Here is a 22182-nt window from a genome sequence, read left to right as displayed (position 1 = left end):
TTTTGCATCCCTCCCAAGGGGTGAATTAGATATAAAAGAGTCGGGGAAGTGTGTTTGGGTACTGGGGGATCGCCTTTTCATGCGGGACATGAGGCCCCTGCACGGTAACATATTTTTTTTTTTTTGATTTTGAGCCAGCAGCGACAGTTGATTAGTGGGTTTTGTGGTTTTTTTTTGTGTTACCAGAACCGAAAGCCACCGGGGCAATTTTAAGAGGTTTGGAAATAGAGGGAGGTTTGGAGGGAAACGCGACGAATAAAGCCACCTCTTCGGCAGTGTCGAAAGACACGATCGCAAGCGGAAGGGCTATCTCTTGCTGGGTTTGGAAATAAAGGGCATAGTCACTAGGGTTCGAACGAATATAGGAAGCCACTCTTGTTAATAAAGCCACCTTATCCGCACTGTCAAAAGACACTGATTGCGCGGCGGAAGTCACGAGAAAATATTGTAAACCATAGAATTTTTTATCTCTTTTTTTTTTTTTTTTTTTTGGTTTTGTTGCAACTTTTATCTAGGTTAGACTCTGGGTTGCAAATTGAGTAAAAGTTCCTGGTGATATGATTCCTCGTGTTTTGCTTCCCCGGTATTTGATCCATAGACTCGCGTGACGCTACAAGCCGTCTCCAAATTGGTAATGAACCTCCACTCTCGCCTCACTTACATATCCAGAAAGCTTTGTACTAAATGAGTCTCTGAACACCATGTATTGCTGTTGTTAGAAGATTCAAGGGCTGCAGAGATATGCAGTAAAGTGCAGTCGTGAGATTTAATGCTACAGTCCTATGTACCAGAGTAACGAGATCTCAGATGGTGAGACTATCTTACAGTGTGATCTCAGAAAGAGAAATGTTAATGACTATCCTCCAAAGTGGTAAATGGATCATGAGAGGATAGTTGGGTGAGGCATAAGTTGGGTGATGCCAAGAACCTTAAGAGATGGCGTTGTCAGAAGATAGCGCAATACTTGAGAGATGGCGTTGTCAGAAGACAACGCAATATTTGCCATACAACGAATTACTACGGAGTTCGTTGTGCCACAGTGAATATTCTGGAGAATATAAATATGAGTGAAGAATCGCCAGAATACCTATATAGATTTAGTGACTTAGATACAACATCGGTAATATTAAATCATAATGTCAGATATAAGTGAAGAAACTAATAGTAATACCCATAATCAACAACAATTGCTACACTTAGAAGAAAGATCAAAATCCTACTAAATATAGATGAAAGCAATCGTTTTGATTTCTATATATTAAAACTGTTAAAGTATGGTAATTCAAGAAATCTAACAAAATTTGTTGTGGTGTTCGTGTGGTGGAGAAGTCACGTGTATGTTTAAGTCTCTCTTAGGAATGTGGGAATGTGTTGCATGCGTTGACATGACAACCAGCATATAGTATTAATCCTTGCACTGGTGAACTTCAGAAGAGAGTTCTGTTGCCAGCAAGGATTATATGAAATAAATTGCAAACCATATTTTCGATTGCGAATAGTAATTTTTCCTTGGCAAGGTCGTGTGTAATTTAAAAGAAACTTTATTGAAAAGATTCCTTGAATTACCATACTTCAACAGATAGTTCAAAGATAGATAGTCATCAGTTGGACCTTAGTACATCGCGAATGGCTCTTTACTGTGCCGTTTGTACCCCTTAAAAAGAATACGCCAAAATATATAACTCTTTCTATTTTCTGGCAAAAGTACACGTCTTTCATGTATTGTGCGGGTCCATAAATTTGGAAATTTTTAGTTTATAAAATTAGCATCATTCAATTAACCAAAAGAAAAAAAACACACACTCCTGCTTGTTTGTAAGTCTTTCATTCCATCCCACAGATCCGCTTAGCAATTGAAAGAATCCTCTTGTCTGCAGAGAAGGTTCTCTTTTTTTTTTTCTTTCTTTCTTTTTTTTTTATAATGACCACCCCTGAAGGTAAGTTGAGTAACATCCAACACATGATTTTGTCAATCTACTAACACTGCTTCAAGACACTCCATATCAAAATGACAGACGCCAGTCGAATTCCTCAAGAAACAGGTTCGGTTGGGTTAGGCGGCTAATGCAAGGCCAGAACAGAACTACGGGCCATGCACACGAGCAACATGACCCGCATTCGCAATTTCCTCACCAATTTCCACAAAGAAGCAACCAACCTTTAGGAGCAAATGCAGGAAATCTGCGAGGATCTACAAGAAAAAGCTCATCAACAAATAGAGTAAGGCGCAATTCGGAGCCCTTGTTGAGAAGTGAACCAGAAAGAAGCGCAACGCGTGATGCAGACGAAGGAGAAGAAGATTTCAACACCACACTTCGTTTTGATGAGAATAATCACATACACCGTACTTCTTTTCAAGATAGCTACGATGACCAGGACCGAAATGCTAGCTACCACGACAGCGACCAAAACACAAGCATGAGCGAGGACAATATCAGCACCATTCCGTTAAAGTCCATCATTTCCAGGCAGTCAACTAAAAACCCATCCATTTTGAGCACAGATGTCAACAATGATCGTCTGTCTTTAATTGCATCAACTGCAGAGACTTCAATCGCACCAAGTGTCCAAACACCAGGCACTAATTTTACTGCGATGCCTCATCAACATCACACAACAAACCTTGACACCACGGACGAAAATAGTACTACCACTGGCCACAGCACAGCCCCCACTTCAGTCACAACAAATACCGCACTTTCTGCTGGTGCGAGCCAAGCTCCGTCCGCTGCCATACAAGAAGGTGATAACGAATCGATTGTCACACTAGCCAGTTCTTCAAGAAGAAGGCGGAGAAGAAGTATAGATACTAATTGTAGTACCAATGCAATCCCACCAGCTTCAATAATGGAGAGATTGAGTGTGCAGCCTACAGCAGCTAATAGCTTGTATAGTGAAACAACGACATAGAAACATTGAGAGTATACTCTTTGCAAATATACATGCACAAGATCAAATTTTGTCTCACCCGATCAGCTAAAAACTCCTTACCGAACTGCTCTGACCATCATAATGTGAAAGCTGACTGCTCCTATCGTAATTTCCTGTTTTGATGCTCTGTAATGTTGTTGAGCTGAGCACTTGAGCCTTATCACCCCTCTTGCATTCTGCTATCAATGCGATTACCTAAAAAGGAAAGCGCCGTTTGTGAATCAACAAAGAATACAAAAGCAAAGAAAATGTAAACAAAAGAATATTGCAATCTAAAATTAAAATTAATCAATTTATTAAGCAGAGAAAAAAAAAAAATTAATAATAACCATCACAGTTTTTTCTTTTCCTTTCGAGAGAGCCACAATCAAAACTTACCTTGCAAGCTCATATCTGCATACAAACCTCACTCTTATTAACCTTGTGCGCTAGAGCTCCCGGATCCAATAAAGAGAAATTATGGGAACTTTTGGCTATTCAAACTCCATCGAAGGGGACGTCTACATCCAGCGGCTAGCGAGTTATATTAGAAAAAACGAAGAGGCTTTGGCCAATGGATTGCTATGCTTCAGCAAAAACAAAACAACTGTTAACAAAATTAAACCTATAAGATTGACATTCACTATCCACCATCTATATTATCTCACTGAGCGCATAGACCAATCAACTTTGGGAGTAGACGTGGGCCCTTTGAATGTCAAGTTGGATAACCCAAATCACGAACCGACGTTTGTTTCATTTATGGCCAACAACGCCAGGTCATCGAGGCACTTTGACAGTGATGCCCGCTCGATAACCTCCATGAATTCCATGAAGTCCATCGTCTCGAGTGCATCTGTTTATTGGAAATCGTTTTCGTTGAGTAACGATCCAAAAGTCATCAAGAAAGATATAAAATACTTGTACTCGTCGTTCACCAAGATACCATGTTTAATTCTCACCCCAAAAACCAAAATAAACAGTATCAGCTCGTATGAAGAATATCCATGCGATACATCTGTCCCCATCAAAATGTTCAAGAATTTGCAAGTATTGGAATTGATTGAATACGAACCTAATGAAATATTCGGATGGAATTATTTGAGCGACCAATTGCGAATCTTGATTATCAGGAAAAGCAAGATAACCGATATGGCAGAAGTATTGTTCCATTTGGTTTTTGAAGATGCAAATGGAAGATCCAGTTTTAACACTGCAAAGAGGAGATCGATTCAACTTGAGCCACCGTTTGAATTGCGAACGTCCGTTGAGGAACTGAATGCCGCCTTCAAGCACAAAAGAGATCGCGGGAATACGCACACATCCAGTGGAGCTGGCTCCATTGGTGGTGGTGGTGGTGGTGGTGGTGATGGTAGTCACTCTGATTGCGACGCACACAAGTGGCTGGTATTAAAACAACTAACGATTCTGGAAACCTCTATTTCTCACATTCCTAGGGAGACATTGAAGCCATTGGTGAATTTGGTCAAGTTGAATTTATCAAATAATCTCTTGGAGGAATTGCCTGAAGGACTCGATCAACTTGTTAATATCAAGTACTTGAACCTTGCTGATAACTTCATAACCAGCTTAAAGAATCTTCCATCAAATCTTGCGCATCTACTCACCTTAAACCTTAACAACAATAAACTAACCACTTTAGACGGGTTGGATAATTTAGTTTCATTGGAGAAGATCGACTTGCGGAGGAACAATCTATCCGCAGTGAAAAGTTTAAAATCATTGCTTTATTTGGTGGGGGCCACCAAGTTTGATAATGCATACTTATCCCACAATCCTTTGCCCAAAAACTATAGAGTTGAATTATTCAACCTCTTCAATGGAGTCAAGTACAAAAACAACATAAAAATTGATGATTCAAGGCCCGGTTACTTTGAAAAAGCGCAGTTGTTGGATGAAGAGAATGCAGCTAAAAATTTGGCACAATTTATGGGGGCCCAAAGTTCAACTCACCGACGTCAAAGCTCTACTCAATTACTAGAGTCTATGTTGTCGGCTAAAACTCTTGTCACAACCGAGGTAAATGAAACTGACACAACATCGGTATATATCGAAAAAGCTAAAGATTCGGTAAATTTACCACCCAGCCCTGCGTCTAACGAAAACGAAATAGTCCAAGCAATTCGAAGTCTTCAGTTGGATACTTCTACTAAACGCAGTCCACTACAACCAGTTACTGCTCCGGCAAAAGTAAAGAGGTATGATTTGTCCCACACAATTTTATCAAACTCGATCTCGTTACTATCACAACCAAGTTCTCCTTTGCACGCAAATTCAAATATAATGAACAAGATTGAGTCTCCGAACCTGATCAAGACCACTCACTTGAACTACTCCAGCTCATCTATACCGTCCACCCCTTCCATGAAGAGATCTACTACGTTGGTCGACGTTGAAAATCATAATCCTGCACCTAGTATCGTCACGCCAGTTCAAGTCACTGCTAGAATGAGCACCTGAGTTGGTGGCGTCGAAAAAAAAAAATAATAATAAAAAGACATCCAACTGCGGTGGGCAGTCTCATTTATTTCTTCGTACGGGGTTTCTCAATGTTTATTTTTCTTTTGCTCTTTTTTTTTTTTTTTTTTTTTTTTTTTTTTTTTTTTTTTTTTTTTTTTTTTTTTTATCACATAATATTTTTGGCAACCAAAATATATAGACACCAGGTGTACACTCACTCAATACATTTCCATGCAGATAATCAGACTAGTAAGCTTAGTTTCACTAAGTGCTTTGGTGGTATCGATTGAGGAGATTTCATTCACACTCAAGTCTGAGTTTTCCAATGCGTCAAACTCGCATATGTTCAACCTACACAAAAGATCAAGACATGCTGAGCAGCCCGTTTTTGTTGTGGAAGATTCCCAAGACTATTGCTCCCAAGTGTTTTATCCAAGCCGTATGTGAACAATGCTTGCTTCCTATGAGTCTCGTACTAACTATGCTTTCACTACAGCTCTTTGTGGCAGGGTCGATAATTGTTGGCAAAGTGCATTTGAAAAGGCAAAGAAGGTTGTGGAGAAAATGTCCATCCCAGAAAAGGTTAATCTTACCACAGGTACAGGCTGGGGATCTGGTCCCTGCGTGGGTAACACCGGTTCAGTGCCAAGGTTGGGGATTCCAAACTTGTGCTTGCAAGATGGCCCCAATGGTGTCAGATTCACGGATTTTGTGACCCATTTCCCATCAGGATTAGCAGCAGCTTGCACATTCAACAAAGGATTGACCTACCTACGGGGCAAAGCCATTGGACGTGAGCATAAAAAGAAAGGTGTACATATAGCTTTAGGTCCAGTGATTGGTCCCATTGGATTGAAAGCACAAGGTGGACGAAATTGGGAGAGTTTTGGTGCAGACCCTTATTTGCAAGGAGTATTGGGTGCAGCAACTGTTGAAGGTATGCAAGATGAAGGCGTGATTGCAACTGCACGGCAATTGATAGGCAATGAACAAGAACATTTTCGTCAAGTTGGTGAATGGGATGAGAACGGGTGGGACAAGCTACAGTGCTCCATCAGTTCTAACATTGGTGACCGTGCCATGCATGAAGTATACTTGTGGCCGTTTGCAAATGTCGTAAAAGCTGGTGTTGGGAGTGTCATGTGCGCCTACAACAAGGTCAACAATACGTACGCTTGTGAAAATAGTTACTTGCTCAATTTTTTGTTGAAATCGGAGTTGGCTTTCCAAGGATTCGTGGTTAGTGATTGGGGTGCGCAACACAGTGGAGTTGGCTCAGCCTTGGCAGGATTAGATATGACGATGCCAGGTGAGGTGTTTGATGATTGGTTAACTGGGAAATCCTTTTGGGGCCCACTATTGACAAGGGCGGTATACAATGGAACAATAAGCCAGGAACGATTGAATGATATGGCAATTCGCATATTGATGCCGTTTTTTGCAATAGATCAGGTTAAACTACCAACGGATGAAGACATTCCAAATTTCAGCTCTTGGACCCATCACACATACGGGCAGTTATACCCATATCAACATTCTGGTCCCATATGCCAAAAAAACTGGCATACAGACGCTAGGTCGGATTTCAGTGATAGCACTGCCTTGACAGTTGCTAGAGAATCAATTGTTTTGTTGAAAAACACCCATCGTCACTTACCCATTGACAAAAGTGATGGGGTGAGACGGATATTGATTGCGGGACAAGGTGCTGGTCCAGATCCACAAGGATTCAATTGCAAGGACCAAAGATGTGTTGGTGGAGTGCTTACTAGTGGCTGGGGATCTGCTGCGGTTAACAATCCCCATGTAATCACTCCCTATGAAGCAATTGCTAAAAAGGCAAGAGAGAGAGGCATTGTTGTCGATTACACTTCCAATAACTGGGATTTGGAGAATGCCAATGATTTGGCGGATTATGCCGATATGTCTATCGTATTTGTGAATGCATTTTCTGGCGAAGGATATATACACGTTGACGACAATTATGGGGACCGAAGGAATCTTTCCTTGTGGCACAATGGTGACGAGTTGATCATCAAGATTGCCGAGAGATGCCACAAGACAATTGTTGTCGTGACGGCAACTGGGCCAACAAACATGGAGAAATGGATTGAAAATGAAGATGTTGTAGCTGTATTGTTTGTGCCACCGTTGGGACAAAATGTTGGACAGGCCATAGCTGATGTTTTGTTTGGTGATAGTAATCCCAGCGGGAAGCTTCCCTTCACAATAGCTAAGAAAAAGCAGCATTATGTGTCTGTGATTGATGTTTTAGGTGAAAACTGGGAACCACAGGACAACTTTGATCGAGATATATATCCTGACTACCGTTTCTTTGATAAACATAATATCAAACCACGGTATGAGTTTGGTTTTGGATTATCGTATACGAGCTTCAAGGTTACCAATTTGAAAATTACCGAAATCAGTCCTCCTTCTGAGTTTTTGCCGTACCCACAAGAGTATTTGCCGGTGCAAAAAATGGTGGAAGATGATGTTTGCGATGCAGAAGATGCACTCTTCCCACACGATGAATTTGAACCTGCGCCAGGCTACATTTACCCATACTTGTACAATGAAAACATTAGGTCTGTTGATGATGACGATACCTACGAGTATCCCAAAGGATTTGATCCCGATCAACACTCGTCGCCCCCACTCAATGCTGGTGGATTGGGTGGCAATCCTGCGCTTTGGGAGATTCTTTACGAAGTAAGTGTCGAGGTTAAGAATGTGGGTACAATGAAAGGAGGATACGTTTCACAGTTGTATATTGAGTTTCCTGGTACCATTGTGCCGTCACCACCAAAGATTTTGCGTGGGTTTGAAAAGGTCTTTTTAGAGCCTGGTAAGAATTGCAAGATCTTTTTCAACATAATGCATCGTGATTTGAGTATATGGGACGCAGAGTCGCAGCAATGGATCATACAAACAGGCACTTACAAAATCTACTTGTCTTCAAGTAGTCGGAAGGTGGAATTGTGCGGAGAAATAGATATCGGATGCTGAAGGGCCCGTATGCGGGGAGATGGTTGTTTGGTATCCGAATTAGGGGAGATTGCTATTGTTGAAGAGTAGAGTTGTATCAATATGTGTAGATGTAAATTACATGTTTGCTAGCGAATAAAGCCTTGTATTGTAATGTAGAAAGGCTTACCATTATGTGGGGCAACATTACCAATGTGGGTCTTAAACAGCAAACGGAATCCCACCTATAGGTGCAGTATCTAGTGCAAAATTGCTGTACAGAGATAACATAATAGCATCTACATATTGACGCAATTTTTTTTTTAAACCATGCAGATAAGTAAGTCCTGGGGCTGTGTTCTAGAGATAAGGGTGTAAGAGTAAAAATACACGATGAGATCTCTCCCCCCCCCACCCCCCCCCCTTTTTTTTTTTTTTATTTGAAAATTTGTTCCAACGTGCATACATCCATGCGTTGGATCTGTTTCAGTAGGGGGTGTGTGGGTGTGGCTATGGTGACATGTAAGGGGAAATGGGCTTTTCCTGCATATTTTGTAGACATAAGGTTGAAAAAAATAACACTCTCCTGTCAGTTCAGGTACACACTACCACAGTTGCGGTAAAATGGAATATTGGAGGCTACGTTTCTATTAGAATTTCTCTGCTTCGTCTGTCTTTTTTCTTGAATGAGAGGAGGTACAATTAAGAGGATATTCGCAGATAAGATGTAATACGGAGATAAGCTGAATATAATCGTAGCGGAATCACTGCTCAAAAATTCTTCCTCTCTCTCTCTCTCTCTCTCTTTACGAGCAAATCCCGTGAAGCCTCCCCCTATTTTTTTTTCCTATTGTTTAGGAAAAAAAAAAAATAAGCCAAAGCCATAGACATTATATCTCAACTTATAAAGTCTAGATTCATCTAATCAGGATGTGATCTACTTTGAACTACGGCTTCAAGAAGAATGAGAAAAAAGGTAACGCCACAGTATTTTAGATTTCACTAAACGTCAACTTCACAACAAATTCCGCTGTATTGTGTAAAAACAAAACTTTAAAAGGCAATAGGACAGTTATGTCAAAATTTTATTGACCACAATATTGACAGAGAGTTAGTGTAGAGTTACAATATTGATAAATCTCACGCAGGCAACACCACGTGGCTTAAAACGCAAGTACGCAAAATAAATCTCCGAAGCGGCTTCACTACAAAAAGACTTACAGCCATCCTCTCCACCTTGTGGGATAAAATTAATAGGAGGTGATGATGCTGTGGTAACTAAGTTATTATTGAAGCAACATCATTCACTTTGATTTTACTTTGTAAGTACGAGGCAGAAAAGCAAAACTTTATTTAGCAAATTAAACTTTGACTAGACCCACAAGTATAGTATCTGCTGAAAAGTTCGTAACCACATCACTAGTGCATCAAGACTTGCTTCTTATCTATTGCCAAGGAAAACAAGAAAAAAAAAAATCTAGAAAAACAGAAACAGACAAGAACGGAAAAAAAAAAATAAAAAGACATTTAACAACGGAAGAGTGGAAGTGAGTTTTTCCGGTTTGTGTAATTGCGCTATTTTGTTTTTGAAACAAGAATTTTAACCACCACAGTTTAACTTGTGGCAGCCAATGAGCGTGAAGAAAAGTTAAAGAACAATACACCAATTTCACATATGCAAACAATAGCAGTTTGGTTCGTAACTGGAAAATGTAAAGTTCAAGGCGTTTTTGAATGTAAAATTTTTTTTTTTTCCGTGAGGTTGATGGTTTAACTCGCTGTGCATAACGGTTTCTCATGTGTGGTGGTATATTATGGATCCCTTCCATTTGAAATTAGAGGGTGCTACATCTCAGAAACGCAAGAGTGGAAAATTAACATTTGAGCCAGAGCGAAAAACAAGTCGGGGGAGGGGGGTTTACATTGCCAACACTGTTATTGCTACTCAGTCAATGCTTTAACACCCTTCTGTTGAGCATTGATTAGGATCCATAGTCTTTTGCTTAATAAAATAGGTGCATTTATGTTTGTGTAATGTGTTCATATATGCAGGAGTTTATCTTTCCTATGGTTTCCGAACCTGTTTCCATTACACGCAACTTCTAATTTCAAAGTTCATCAATTTGACTTATCAAATTATGCACAAAATGAGATAGAAGATAGGAATTAAGAAAAACAAAAAGAGAATAATCTTTGAGTTTTGAAGCTTTCGATACCACACTCAACTTGAGCCTCCTGCTAGCGTCAAAACTTTTCTTAGCCATTTAGCTAGTGGGCTTGTCAGGGACCCAGCAACCAACAAGGTTTTGACATTCCGTCAAAAAGAAGGAAAAGGTATTTTTCAACGTCACATGGAAAATTGTCCAAGTCTTATTGTTCTCTACACTCCAAACGTTTGTGTCGTCCCTCTATGTTATAATCCCCTTTTCTTGGAATTTCAACTCAATTCTTCAATGGAATTTCGGACTAAAAAGGATGTCAATGTTGGCCACATGGGGGGGAAGGGAGTCTAAACTTCTTTTTGATTTTGTCTCTCTCTGCTTGAAAGGGAAACTTTTGTGAAGCTTCTTTGTCTTGTACTTTTGTCTCGTAGCAAACTATAGTGTATGTGGGACACATGGCACGATTATTTCACCAAGCACACGTATGGTGATGGGTGGGCAACGGACTAACTAGGCTTAGCTAGATTCTTTACCCCTTGCTTAGATCCCCAACGGCATCTGAAACTACAAAATAAATGAAACAGAGCTAAGCCAACGAGGGTTCCTTTTTTACTTTATTTTGTTTTTCCATTGTGCAGGCAGGTGCACAGTTTTTTTGTGTGTTGTAATTACACCTTGTGGTTATTTGTTTTTGTGTATGTTTATAGAGACATGGCTATGGCTGTGGTGGTGTGTGATGATGTGTGATATGTGGTGAAAGCCAATAGAGTGGCAGTTCACCGAAAGTACACACAAAGATGCCGTTTTCATTTTCCAAGAAAAGCTACACACACCTCTCTTTCTCTCCCATTATTTGCTAAGGTTTTGCTATCAAAACCCAAGACTAATTTTATAGAATTACAATTTCGGAACCTTAAAGGGAGATACACAAAGCTGTGGTTGACAGCAAAGGTCAGAGCAAAGACTTAACTCCCGCAAAGGAACAGTTCTTGACTTTTCACGCACGGAGCCAAACCGGAGACTTGGCGCAAGGAATAATATGCACAGTCTAGAAGCTTATTTGCTCAATACCGTTCTTTCCTTATCAGATGCATACGTTTCTATGCATAACTTGAGGGCTATGTTTTCCTATATCTTGGTTCCACTGTCACTGATAGGTCTAGTGGTGCAGCAAGCTCACCTTACATGCACATTGAGAGCTGATGAACGCATAAGAAGTTCGGCCGAAGCAATTTGCAATTCTGGAAATGAAATTGTGTATGTAAATTTTTGTGCTCTTCCTGTGTCCCTGATTGCAAAAAAAAAAAAAAAAAAAAAAAATGAAAAATAACAAGTAAATTTAAAAATAAAACAATACACAGTAATAACCACATGGGTCTTCTTCGCAAACAATAGAAGTAATCAACTACTAACACCCATTTTAATTCGATTACAAGGATGTCTGTCTTGACACTATCCGGTGTTAAGAAATTAGCTCAAAACTTTCACCCTATCCCTTTCAAAAAACCGTTGAGCGTTTATTGTTTTCGTACTTATGCAGTTCCGATTTTCTCCATCAGGCATTAAGTTGGTGATCCTTGACTTTCTAGCATTATAAGAATGGTGGTACCTGCCCTTGGTAAGCGTTGATAGAGACTCCGCTCTTTAGCAAAAGCAAACTGAAAAGATCATCAAAATGTCAACTGATATGAATCCTGACAGGAACAATAGCACCTCATCATCAGAAACACAGTACTCACAAGAAAAGCACATCAAGTTTGAGGATGGCAATGGAACAAAATATTCTGAAAAACCAGTGCCGACCACCCCAGCAGAAAGTTTACACACCATGGTAGGAAACCAGCCGGTGGAGGCAAAGGCATTAGCTGAAAAATTAGGTGATGCACACTTCAACCAGTTACCAACATCGCAAATCATTACCATTCTACTAACGTTGTCGTTGGCCAACTTTGTCAGTTTTGCTGATCAAACTGGTATCACCGTTGGTCTTTCGCAAATCGGAAAGGACTTGAACGCACAACAACTGATCAACTGGGCTGGTTCTGCATCCTTATTGGCAAACACCGTTTGTCAAGTTTTGTTTGGTAGGTTGTCTGATATCTTTGGCCGAAAGAATGTAATCATGACATGTCTCATGATTTTGTGTATTGGTGACATTGCTTGCTCAGTTGCTCGTAATGGTATTGAATTTTTTGTCTTTAGAGCTTTGGCTGGAATTGGTAATGGTGGTGTTTCAAGTTTGTGCATGGTCATCTTGAGTGATATTGTCTCATTGAAAGATAGGGGTAAGTACCAAGGTATCTTGGGTTCCAGTGTTGGAATAGGTAATGCTGTTGGTCCTTTTATCATGTCTGGATTTATCCAACAGTCAAGCTGGAGAAGCTATTACTACTTCCTTGCACCACTTGCCTTTTGCGTCAACATAGTTTTGTTCTTTTCGTTGAAGAATAACAAAAAGTTTGACGACCTCATTTCAAGAAAGGAAAAGTTCAAGAACATTGATTATTTTGGAATCATTACTGCAACTATCGGGTTGACTTTGATCTTGGTGCCCTTGAACGGTGGTGGGGTTACCTATGCCTGGAATAGTACTCTTGTTATTGTCATGTTCACCATCGGCGGGGTGTTTATGATTTTGTTTTTGGGTGTTGAAGGCAAAGTTGCTAAACTTCCCATGATACCCTTGAGATTGTTCAAGAATGTGTCATTGTGTTTCATTTACTTGGCCACTTTTTGCTTTGGTGCAACCTATTATAGCTTCACTTACTACCTACCATACTACTTCCAAATAGTAAAAGGTAAAGGTGAAATTGAAACATCAGTATTTGTATTGCCTTTGGTATTGTGTCAAGCTGCATTTTCGGTAGTTGCTGGTCAACTAATCACATTCACAGGCCGTTACTTTTATGTTGTTGTTGCTGGATACATTCTTTGGTGTTTGGCTTGCTGTCTTTTGGTCCTTTGGAATGCCAGCTTGCCAGACGGTATAAATGTGTTGATTTTGTTGATCATGGGCACTGGGGTGGGCTTTTCGTTCCAGCCCTCAATGGTTGCAGTACAAGCCAACTGTAAGAAAGCAGAAAGAGCTGTTGCAATCTCCACCAGAAATGTTTTGAGATCATTGGGCGGATGCGTTGGTATTGCTGTTGGATCAACAATCGTTAGCAATTCGGTGCTTAGTTCCTTGAACAGCCTTGACTCTTCAACATCCCTAAGACAGCTGACAATTGAGTATGTGAAAAACCACATTTATAATAAGGTCGACGTGAGCACATTGACATCTGCAGAAGTTAAGGAAGTAAGGGACATTTACACCAAAGCTTTGAGAAACTATTTCTATTTGTTGATTCCACTCATGGCCATCTGTGTGATAACAACTTTTTTTGTAAAGGACAACGGATTGTGTGCTATTGACGAAAGACCACCACCAAAGAAGAAAGAAGATTTGGAATCTTCTGCCAGCTCGATAACATTAAGAAATTAGAAGGTTAGTGATTTATTGCAAAGACTTTTTTTCTTTTTTTTTTTATTTTTTATATAGATATAGAGATTGTGATAGACGCAAGTTTGCTATTTTTTTTTTTTCTTCAATACGCCAATGTCGTGACTTCCTCTTCATGTCGCAAGTTTCATTTCTCTGTCATCAAAAAGGACGCGTTTTGGGAACAACCTCAAAACCAAAACAACCGCTCACAGAAAGAGTACCGAAACAACACGTTACAGCATGTCGGATTTATTGGACAAATATAGGTCATCGAGAAGGGCTGGAGCTGATATTCTGGCGAGGGCGAGTCTGCCATCGAGGAGCTCGCTATACCCGCGCTTGTCATCACTTGATCGAGAAAAGTATAGCTCGGATCGATACAACAATACTCCATCAACAACATCTAGATTGAGATATCCACAGAGCGCTGAAAGAGCACCTTCTGAATCTTCATTTACGTCAAAGTACAAGCTATATTCTGATGCCGTCAAGGAGAGTGAGTCGTCTATTCTGGACAGACTCAAGCCGGACTCTTCTTTCACAGCGAGATCAAAAAGCAATGGTCTTGATGAATATAGGAGTGAGTCAAAACGCTACACGAGAAATTACGAGCTAGATGGACTAAAGAAAAACTTAGAGGCCAAATATGGCTTGGGCTCCACGAGAGATGAAACCGACAGAAACTCAAGGTTATTTGGCTCTCCAGCCAATTCAAGAAGACTGAGAAACGAGCTTGGAGGTAGGTCCTCGAATGTATCACATACCGCCAGAGACAAATATAGAATTACAAAACCAAGTATTGAGAGCCCTCGCTCTGGTGGGTTCTTGTCAAGGATATTTACTTACTTTACCTCCAACGAACATACCGACGACAATGATACCTCACACCCTTCCAGCTTTTTCGAGAAGCCGCGTGTCAAGAAGGTGAGTTTTAGTGACAGCATCAAGCGGGAGGATGATTTTGACGAGGTGGACGACGTTGTTACTCGCGCAAGGGAAAAAGAGCGGACATTGGTATTGGAAAACTATCGAAATTTGGAACAAGAACACAAAAAAGTATTGTTGTTGTTGGAAGAGATTGAATTAGAGAACAAGGAATTGAAAAGCGAGTTGAGCAAAGTCCATGACACCTACACCGCCAAATTGGACGAAATAGAGAATGACTTGTTTGACAAAAATGTCGTAGCTGATCAATTGAGAATAAATAGCGATCGCAAACATACCGAGGAAATCAACCTGCTCAAGTCTGCTCAAGAGCAGGAAATTTCTCGGTTACAGAAATCCCATGAACGAGAGTTGGCCCAATTGAAATCAGTCCACGAAGAAGAAACGCGCTTACAAAAAGATGAGAATTCGAAACTTCAAAAAAAGATTAGGGAATTGGATGAAAAGCTTTTTGATACTGGGTTTGAACTAAAGCAAGTGAAACGAGACCTTGATATTCAAGTCCGGAAAAATCACGAGATGCAGGTTGAAATGTCATTGAGAGACCGATTTCGTGCGGCTAAACTACCAGCGGACGAAGTTAACGAGTACTTTATCAAATCGTCCCGCATTGAGCAAAAGATTGAGGCATTGCGCAGAGTAGCTGAAACTCCGTCTTCGTCAAAACCACAACAATTTACCAAAACTGAAACTAATATCGAGGAGAATTTAAAGACATTGGAGAAAATGACTAAATCGTTTCAATTTACTGAGCTTGACGATTGCGAAAAGTATTACGAACTGGCGCATAGGTTTTTGTCTGACTCATCAAATAAAGCAGAGGAGATTATTCTGCAGTTGGAACAAGATGATCAATCGAGCTCATCTCAGATCTTAACTCAGTATCTAACGTTGAAGAGATTGAATGAGTTGGGCTATAAATTGAGCTCAGTGAAAGAGCTCATAAATGACTGCAAAGTTTTGAAAGAGTTTAAAGACAGCGATGTGGATGTAAATGATATCTATTTACGTGTTAGACTGGAGTTGTTCTAGGTATTGTGTTGTACTATTGTAATATATATAAATATTTGATTGGTAGCGGAAATCGTATTGATATAACTTCTTTTTTTTTTTTTTTTTTTTGGGGGGGGGGGGGGTTTCTAAGAAAAGACGCGTCTATAAACTGCAAAGAGTTCCTACTTAACAGCCGCCCATGATCGACCTAGCCACTACAAGCACTACAACTGCATTACCAATCAAGCTCCAACCATCTAACCTTAGACCGCTTGTGTTTAGGACCTTGACCAAAAAACATGGATTGAATGTGAATACGGAATCGTTGGCGATTTTAACAGATACAATTAGCCAGAAATTTGGTTTTGATTGGAAGGGTCCACAGTCACAACAGTTTCTAGAGGAGATCGCCAAATTTTGGAAATTAGAAGATAGGGGGATATTCATTGACGGCAGTGGCTTGAGATCAGTGTTAAAAGAGATCCAAAAGAAAGATGACGTTGTCCAAATTCAAAAGGCTGGGAGAACCAATACCATTGTTGATGAAGTAGTTGAAGAAGATCTTCAGTTGCAGTGGGAAGACTATTTTCAATTTGTTTCCCCATTGGATCAGCCACGCAGTATATTCGACAAGAGCCGAAAGCATTTCGATGTATACTTGACAAAGGAGAAACTCCCTCTTTTGTCCAAGTTGACTCTCAATACCAAGTCGTTAATTGAAGCACAAAACAACCACTACTATTTAATCCTGGATCGGTTATCGAGAAATGAAAATTTCCAAAAGGCGTCAATGACGAGTATATCCAATTTGAACTCTTTAACCATTGATGGGATTAGCAAAAGCAATGAGATTACGTTGGTCAAAAACATGCTTGGTCGGGATGGACAAAAGTTTCTTTTATTTGGATTGTTGTCAAAGAATTCAACTGATGAGTATATTTTGGAAGACCCTACTGGTTACATTCAATTGAATCTAAACCAAGCTGTGAAAAACCAAGGTTCGTTCTATTGCATTGGAATGTTTGTTTTGGTTGAAGGAATCTATTCAGCATCTGGTGGTAACTTGAATCAAAAGCAGGATTATATCGGGGGTTCCTTTTACGTTAGTAATGTTGCACAGCCGCCTGCAGAAAGGCGAGACAAGAGCTTGGATGTATACGGACATGTTGATTTCTTAGGTATGCATAAGCATATGGTACCAACAGGCAACAAAGCCGTAAAGATCCCGAAAACATTTAGAAAGAAGTTGGTGCAGTTGGAAAAATCGCTACAGAGCCACAGAATCATCATGATGGGTAGCGATCTTTACCTTGATTCAAATAAAACCCTACAAGCAATGCAGAAATTTTTTCACCGGTTAGAAAACTCCATCATTGAAGCATTGGATTCGGAAGAGACGCAAAGTTACATCCCTTTGGCATTGGTTTTCACCGGTTCATTCACGTCACGTCCTTTAACGTCAACAAATTCCACATCCGATGCCAATTTGTCAAACTCCGAGCTATACAAGGGTAACTTTGATCAATTTGCCAAGATCTTGAGTGATTATCCCAACATTGTACAACGATGCAAGATTGTGCTTATTCCAGGAGATAACGACCCATGGCAATCAACATATTCACTTGGTTCGGCTTGTTTAAATTCATTGCCACAAGCTTCGATTCCCAAGGTTTTTGTCAATAGATTGGAAAAGTTGTTGCCTCGTGGAAACTTGATTTTGGCTTGGAATCCTACGCGCTTGAGCTACTTATCGCAGGAATTGGTGATTATTAAGGATAAGTTGATGAGCAAGCTCAAGAGAAACGACGTGATGTTCCCATTAGATCTCGAGCAAAATAACGATGACGTGATTGATGAGCTCACGAATAAAGAGAGGATTGACAGGTTGATCCAAAATAAAGACGAAAGAATTCCAAACAAAACCAAACAAGCACGGAAGTTGGTTAAAACTTTACTAGACCAAGGCACATTGCAACCTTTCAAGAAGGATTTGAAAGTTGTCAATACCCAGTTTGAGCATTGCTTGAGGGTGGAGCCTTTGCCCAATGCCATTGTGTTGAATGACAGCAGTTTTGATAACTTTGAAGTGGTATATCAAGGGTGCAGAGTTGTTAATTTGACCCTGGCTATCCAAGAAGGCAATAGAAAGTTGAATTATTTGGAATATTGGCCCAGTTCTAAAAAGTTTGAGTTTAAAGATGTATACTATTAGTGTGGTAGCGTACAGGGTAAAAAAAAAAGAGACGAAATTTTTGTTTACGCGTTGTAAATTGAATCACAGTGAAGGGGGGGTATAACAAGCTCGAACTAAGTCTTCGCCCCGTCCTTCGCTCTTTGTCCCTCTACAACATGGCATCATCTACAGCATCCGACACCTTACACAAGGAGAAACACATCACTTTCATAATAGACCAAGAATCCAATCGCTCCTATGAGTATTGGCTTAGTGAGCATCTACGTATGAATGGGTTGTATTGGGGTGTGACTGCATTGATCACAATGAAGAGTCTCAATGATACGACACTCCCACAAGAAGACGTAATCAAATACGTATTGAGCTGCTGGGACGACCGATTTGGTGCGTTTGGCTCATTCCCCGAGCACGATGCTCACATACTTTCCACGTTATCGGCACTACAGATTTTGAAAATTTACGATTCTGGTTTGTCAATGTTGACAAAAGATCAGAAACAGCAACTTGTCAAATTCATCAAGGGATTGCAATTGCCTAATGGAAGTTTTCAAGGTGATAGGTTTGGGGAGGTAGATACACGATTCACATACACTGCGGTGTCCGCCCTATCTTTGCTAGATGAGTTAACGGTGGATGTTGTGGACCCTGCTGTTGACTTTATCATGAGATGTTTGAATTTCGATGGTGGGTTTGGTCTAGTTCCCGGCTCTGAATCCCATGCGGCACAAGCGTTTGTTTGCGTTGGTGCACTTGCAATAATGGATCGATTGAATGTTCTTACTCACGATTTACCTGAACGGATTTCTAGTTGGCTAAGTGAACGTCAGGTTTTGCCATCAGGTGGGTTTAATGGTCGTCCAGAGAAGTTACCCGATGTATGTTACAGTTGGTGGGTTTTGTCAACATTGTCTATCCTAGGGAGATCTCATTGGGTGGATTTGTATAAATTGGAAGGGTTCATATTAAGCTGCCAAGACCCCGTTTACGGAGGTATTAGTGATCGCCCCGATAATCAAACTGATATATATCATACGTGTTTTGGAATTACCGGATTGAGCTTGATTGATCACTCCAAATTTGACCTTGATGAAATCGATCCTGTTTATTGCATGCCTAAAAGCGTGACTAAAGGGTTTAGAAAATGGAAACAAGACGAGTAAAACTTTTCGTAGTGAGCAAAAGGCCAATTGTCGTTGCTTAGAGCGAAATAGTTGATATCTTTTGCGATGTCCACGAGTCGGTTAGTGGGGACTTTCGCGTGTGGGGCTCGTATTTTTGACGATCAAAGGCGGGAACATTGTCTTGAACACTCAGTATTGTTGCCAAATCAGTAGCCAACCTGCAACGAATCATTTTTCTCTTTAGAATATGGAGCCAATTTGTGGTCTCTTACATTACAGCTTACCTGGCATAGAATATATCAGTATATTTTGCTTAAATTTGTGTTCTCGTCTCCAATTGCTCTCTTCAACTCCTCCAGGATGCCAAGCTGCATTATGTCTTCGGTCAATGTGAACAGAGTACTGAACGATAGCTTTGGCTCTTGCTGCATAGTTGTCCTTTACCATAACTTACGTCAAAAAAAAAAAAAAAGGTGGTTGGAGTCAATTTTGATTGCAGGCTTCACTTATCCTTGTATTAAACATCTTCTTAGGGGAGCACCTAAGTGTTGGATTTGCTCAAACAGAGAGTGACTTTAATTTGTTTGGTTGTAGAGGCCCTGAATCTGGACATGGCAAATTAAAAATGAGAATTGCACAAAATTACATATCCGTATCAGCAGTACTTGACAACGACCGTTAGTTGCAAAGAAATAGATTCGTGCATGAGACCCTTTGCAGCTAAGGGGCAAAACCTATTTGTTTCCTCCCCCCTCCCTCCTTCCCAGAAGAAAAAAAAAACAAAAAACAAAAAACGAGTAATGTATGATACGTATTAGTCTTGAAACTTTGTTGGTCACGGAGGATTTTTAGACAATATACCGAGGTCTAGTTTCTTGTCATTCCATTTCGATACATCGTCTAAAGTAAAGTATCTACGCAGGGTCCGCACTAACCGAAAACAAAGCGGTTTAGACTTTGCAGAGTGGTATAGGATTCCCAAATGCAAAGGAAGAAACTTCTTCCGAATAGTGCCTAATGATTGAGGCTTGCACTACCCTGCTTAAAAAAAAAAAAAAAAAAAAATAGGTTTGGATGCTTGCTTCAGTGATCGTTAAGTTTCATCCCTTGGTTATTTCGAATTGGCTCTTGCGTAGCCCTTTCGCAATTGTTTTGTTTCACAGTATCACTCACACAGCATCTTTTTGCACGAAGTTTATACTCTATAAAATCGAAATAGGGAATGAAATTTTCTTCTTGACTGGCGCAAACACACTTGTGTAAAAAACAAACAAACAAACATATGTATTGGTCAGTCTTGGTTATGAGCGCTTACACTAAATAATGAGGTGAATAGGTGCATACAAGTGATGCAAGATAACTTGTTACTTCAAGCCTAAATGTTTTGTGTTGAAAATGTAGAGAGAAAAGAAACGAAAAGAGAATTCTCTGGCTAATGAGCATTCTCTCTTGAAACACGAAAAGAAAAAAGAAAAAAAGTTTTAAAATTTCGCATGAAGAAATTGTGAAACATCAAGAGCTTTGTGGTTAGAGTTACCGAATTACATGACATTTTAATTTTTGAGCAATATTGAGCAAATATTATTGGATGCAACTTCAGCCAGCCTTAGAAGGGATCTACACTATCAGCTTTAAAAAAAAAACAAAGGGGGTTCAAACTCTATACTTGACCCTTGAGCTGAGCCCTTGTCACCGGTTTGAAGAGTCACAGCAGTAATCAGCCTCCTTCGTGCAAAGGACAAAAACAGAGGTGGCTTTAACGGGGGTTTTCATTACTGAAGAAATGCATTCAATTTAAAGTTTTGCAAACAAAACTTACACGATTGAAATCCTAGACAATCAGGAAATGGGGTGATTTTTGTGTGTGAGCCGGCAAGTGCGCATGCCGCCACCGCCCCACCCCGCCCCTCTTCCAAGCAACTGCATTTCATGTTACACTAATGATATTAGTCGAACAGCCTAAGTGCACATTGTATAATACGTTGCTATTGTCCAACATACTAAAACAAAAAAACATGTATTGTGTTTTGGCAGCGCACTTCGCTAGATTAATTAACAGGTACAGGATGTATTTACCCAGAATTCTTCAGTCTCAGTAAAGAATGTAGCGTGAGATTCTCCCTTAATTTATTTTGGCAGAATAAGTGGATCTGAAACTAGATCCATGAAGTTATGTCCATTCAGATCATTTAAAGATTTGCGAAATTGCATTCATTTTTTTTTTTTTATCCGTTCCACTTGTTGCTTGTAATTTTCTTTGGTGTATGTTTAATGGGCTAAATATTGAAATGTCGTCGCAATAAAACAACTCGTATATAACCCGTAGTTCTGGCTATTTTGTTTTTGAGACATTCATTAGAACGCTTTGCCGAAGCACATTTACGCCTGGACCGATCTCCCTCCCTCCCTCCTCCTTCCATAAAATCGAAAGAAATCAAAAAAATTGCGCATGGAGAGAGGTAGGTATCGTGAAAACGTGACTATCTATAGCTTGAACTCGAGGGATTCTGTTGTGCCTAATTGTAGGGGAAGGGCACTCAGTTCCGGAAAATAGAGGGAGAAAAGTTAACCCGTTTCTTTGTCTTGTGAGGGGAAAAGTGTAATAGTGGTTTAGCGTGCGCGAATGACCAAACAGCAATAAAATAAAAAAATAAAAAAAATAAAAAAAAATATCAATATCGCACAAACAGAAGAATTAACTATTTATTATTTTATTTTATTTTTTTATTTTACCTTCTCTCTCTCTCTGTCTCTCTGTTTTGGCACTTTTGTTCTTTTCTTATAAACGAGAAGTGCTGTTTTTGTGCATTGTTTACTTTTTTCTCAGTTATTATGTACCTTACTGCCAAAAATCATAACAAACCGCTACAGATTAAAATTTCAATTACTAAGGAGCCTGTCTCTTATACACAATCTAGATGTGTA

At 39.9% G+C, this 22182-nt stretch overlaps 6 protein-coding genes across 6 annotated transcripts; all 6 read left to right on the top strand. All coding sequences in view use genetic code 12, as the record gives it.

Annotated features, from left to right (window-relative positions):
* Positions 1–1921: 1921 nt before the first annotated feature.
* On the top strand, positions 1922–5391 carry KGF57_004635 (leucine-rich repeat domain-containing protein; the record flags this gene model as incomplete). Its single annotated transcript, XM_051754165.1, has 3 exons — positions 1922–1937; positions 2072–2800; positions 3449–5391. 3 exons carry the CDS (start codon positions 1922–1924, stop codon positions 5389–5391), a joined length of 2688 nt encoding a protein of 895 aa, XP_051606967.1.
* Positions 5392–5841: 450 nt separating this feature from the next.
* BGL22 (Bgl22p) lies at positions 5842–8400 on the top strand (the record flags this gene model as incomplete). Its single annotated transcript, XM_051754164.1, has 1 exon — positions 5842–8400. One exon carries the CDS (start codon positions 5842–5844, stop codon positions 8398–8400), a length of 2559 nt encoding a protein of 852 aa, XP_051606966.1.
* Positions 8401–12195: 3795 nt separating this feature from the next.
* On the top strand, positions 12196–14004 carry KGF57_004633 (uncharacterized protein; the record flags this gene model as incomplete). Its single annotated transcript, XM_051754163.1, has 1 exon — positions 12196–14004. The coding sequence occupies one exon, from the start codon at positions 12196–12198 to the stop codon at positions 14002–14004; it is 1809 nt and encodes a 602-aa protein (XP_051606965.1).
* A 240-nt stretch (positions 14005–14244) lies between these two features.
* KGF57_004632 (uncharacterized protein) lies at positions 14245–15981 on the top strand (the record flags this gene model as incomplete). Its single annotated transcript, XM_051754162.1, has 1 exon — positions 14245–15981. One exon carries the CDS (start codon positions 14245–14247, stop codon positions 15979–15981), a length of 1737 nt encoding a protein of 578 aa, XP_051606964.1.
* A 160-nt stretch (positions 15982–16141) lies between these two features.
* Positions 16142–18154, top strand: DPB2 (DNA polymerase epsilon noncatalytic subunit; the record flags this gene model as incomplete). Its single annotated transcript, XM_051754161.1, has 1 exon — positions 16142–18154. The coding sequence occupies one exon, from the start codon at positions 16142–16144 to the stop codon at positions 18152–18154; it is 2013 nt and encodes a 670-aa protein (XP_051606963.1).
* A 137-nt stretch (positions 18155–18291) lies between these two features.
* BET2 (Rab geranylgeranyltransferase) lies at positions 18292–19296 on the top strand (the record flags this gene model as incomplete). The annotated part of the gene is made up of 1 exon (XM_051754160.1): positions 18292–19296. One exon carries the CDS (start codon positions 18292–18294, stop codon positions 19294–19296), a length of 1005 nt encoding a protein of 334 aa, XP_051606962.1.
* Positions 19297–22182: the final 2886 nt, after the last annotated feature.

The sequence above is a fragment of the Candida theae genome (genome assembly GCF_024610275.1).
Source record: "Candida theae strain CBS 12239 chromosome Unknown scaffold18, whole genome shotgun sequence".
Lineage (NCBI taxonomy): Eukaryota > Fungi > Ascomycota > Pichiomycetes > Serinales > Debaryomycetaceae > Lodderomyces > Lodderomyces theae.
Note: the sequence above shows the minus strand (reverse complement) of the source record. Positions and strands in the feature narration are given on the sequence as shown.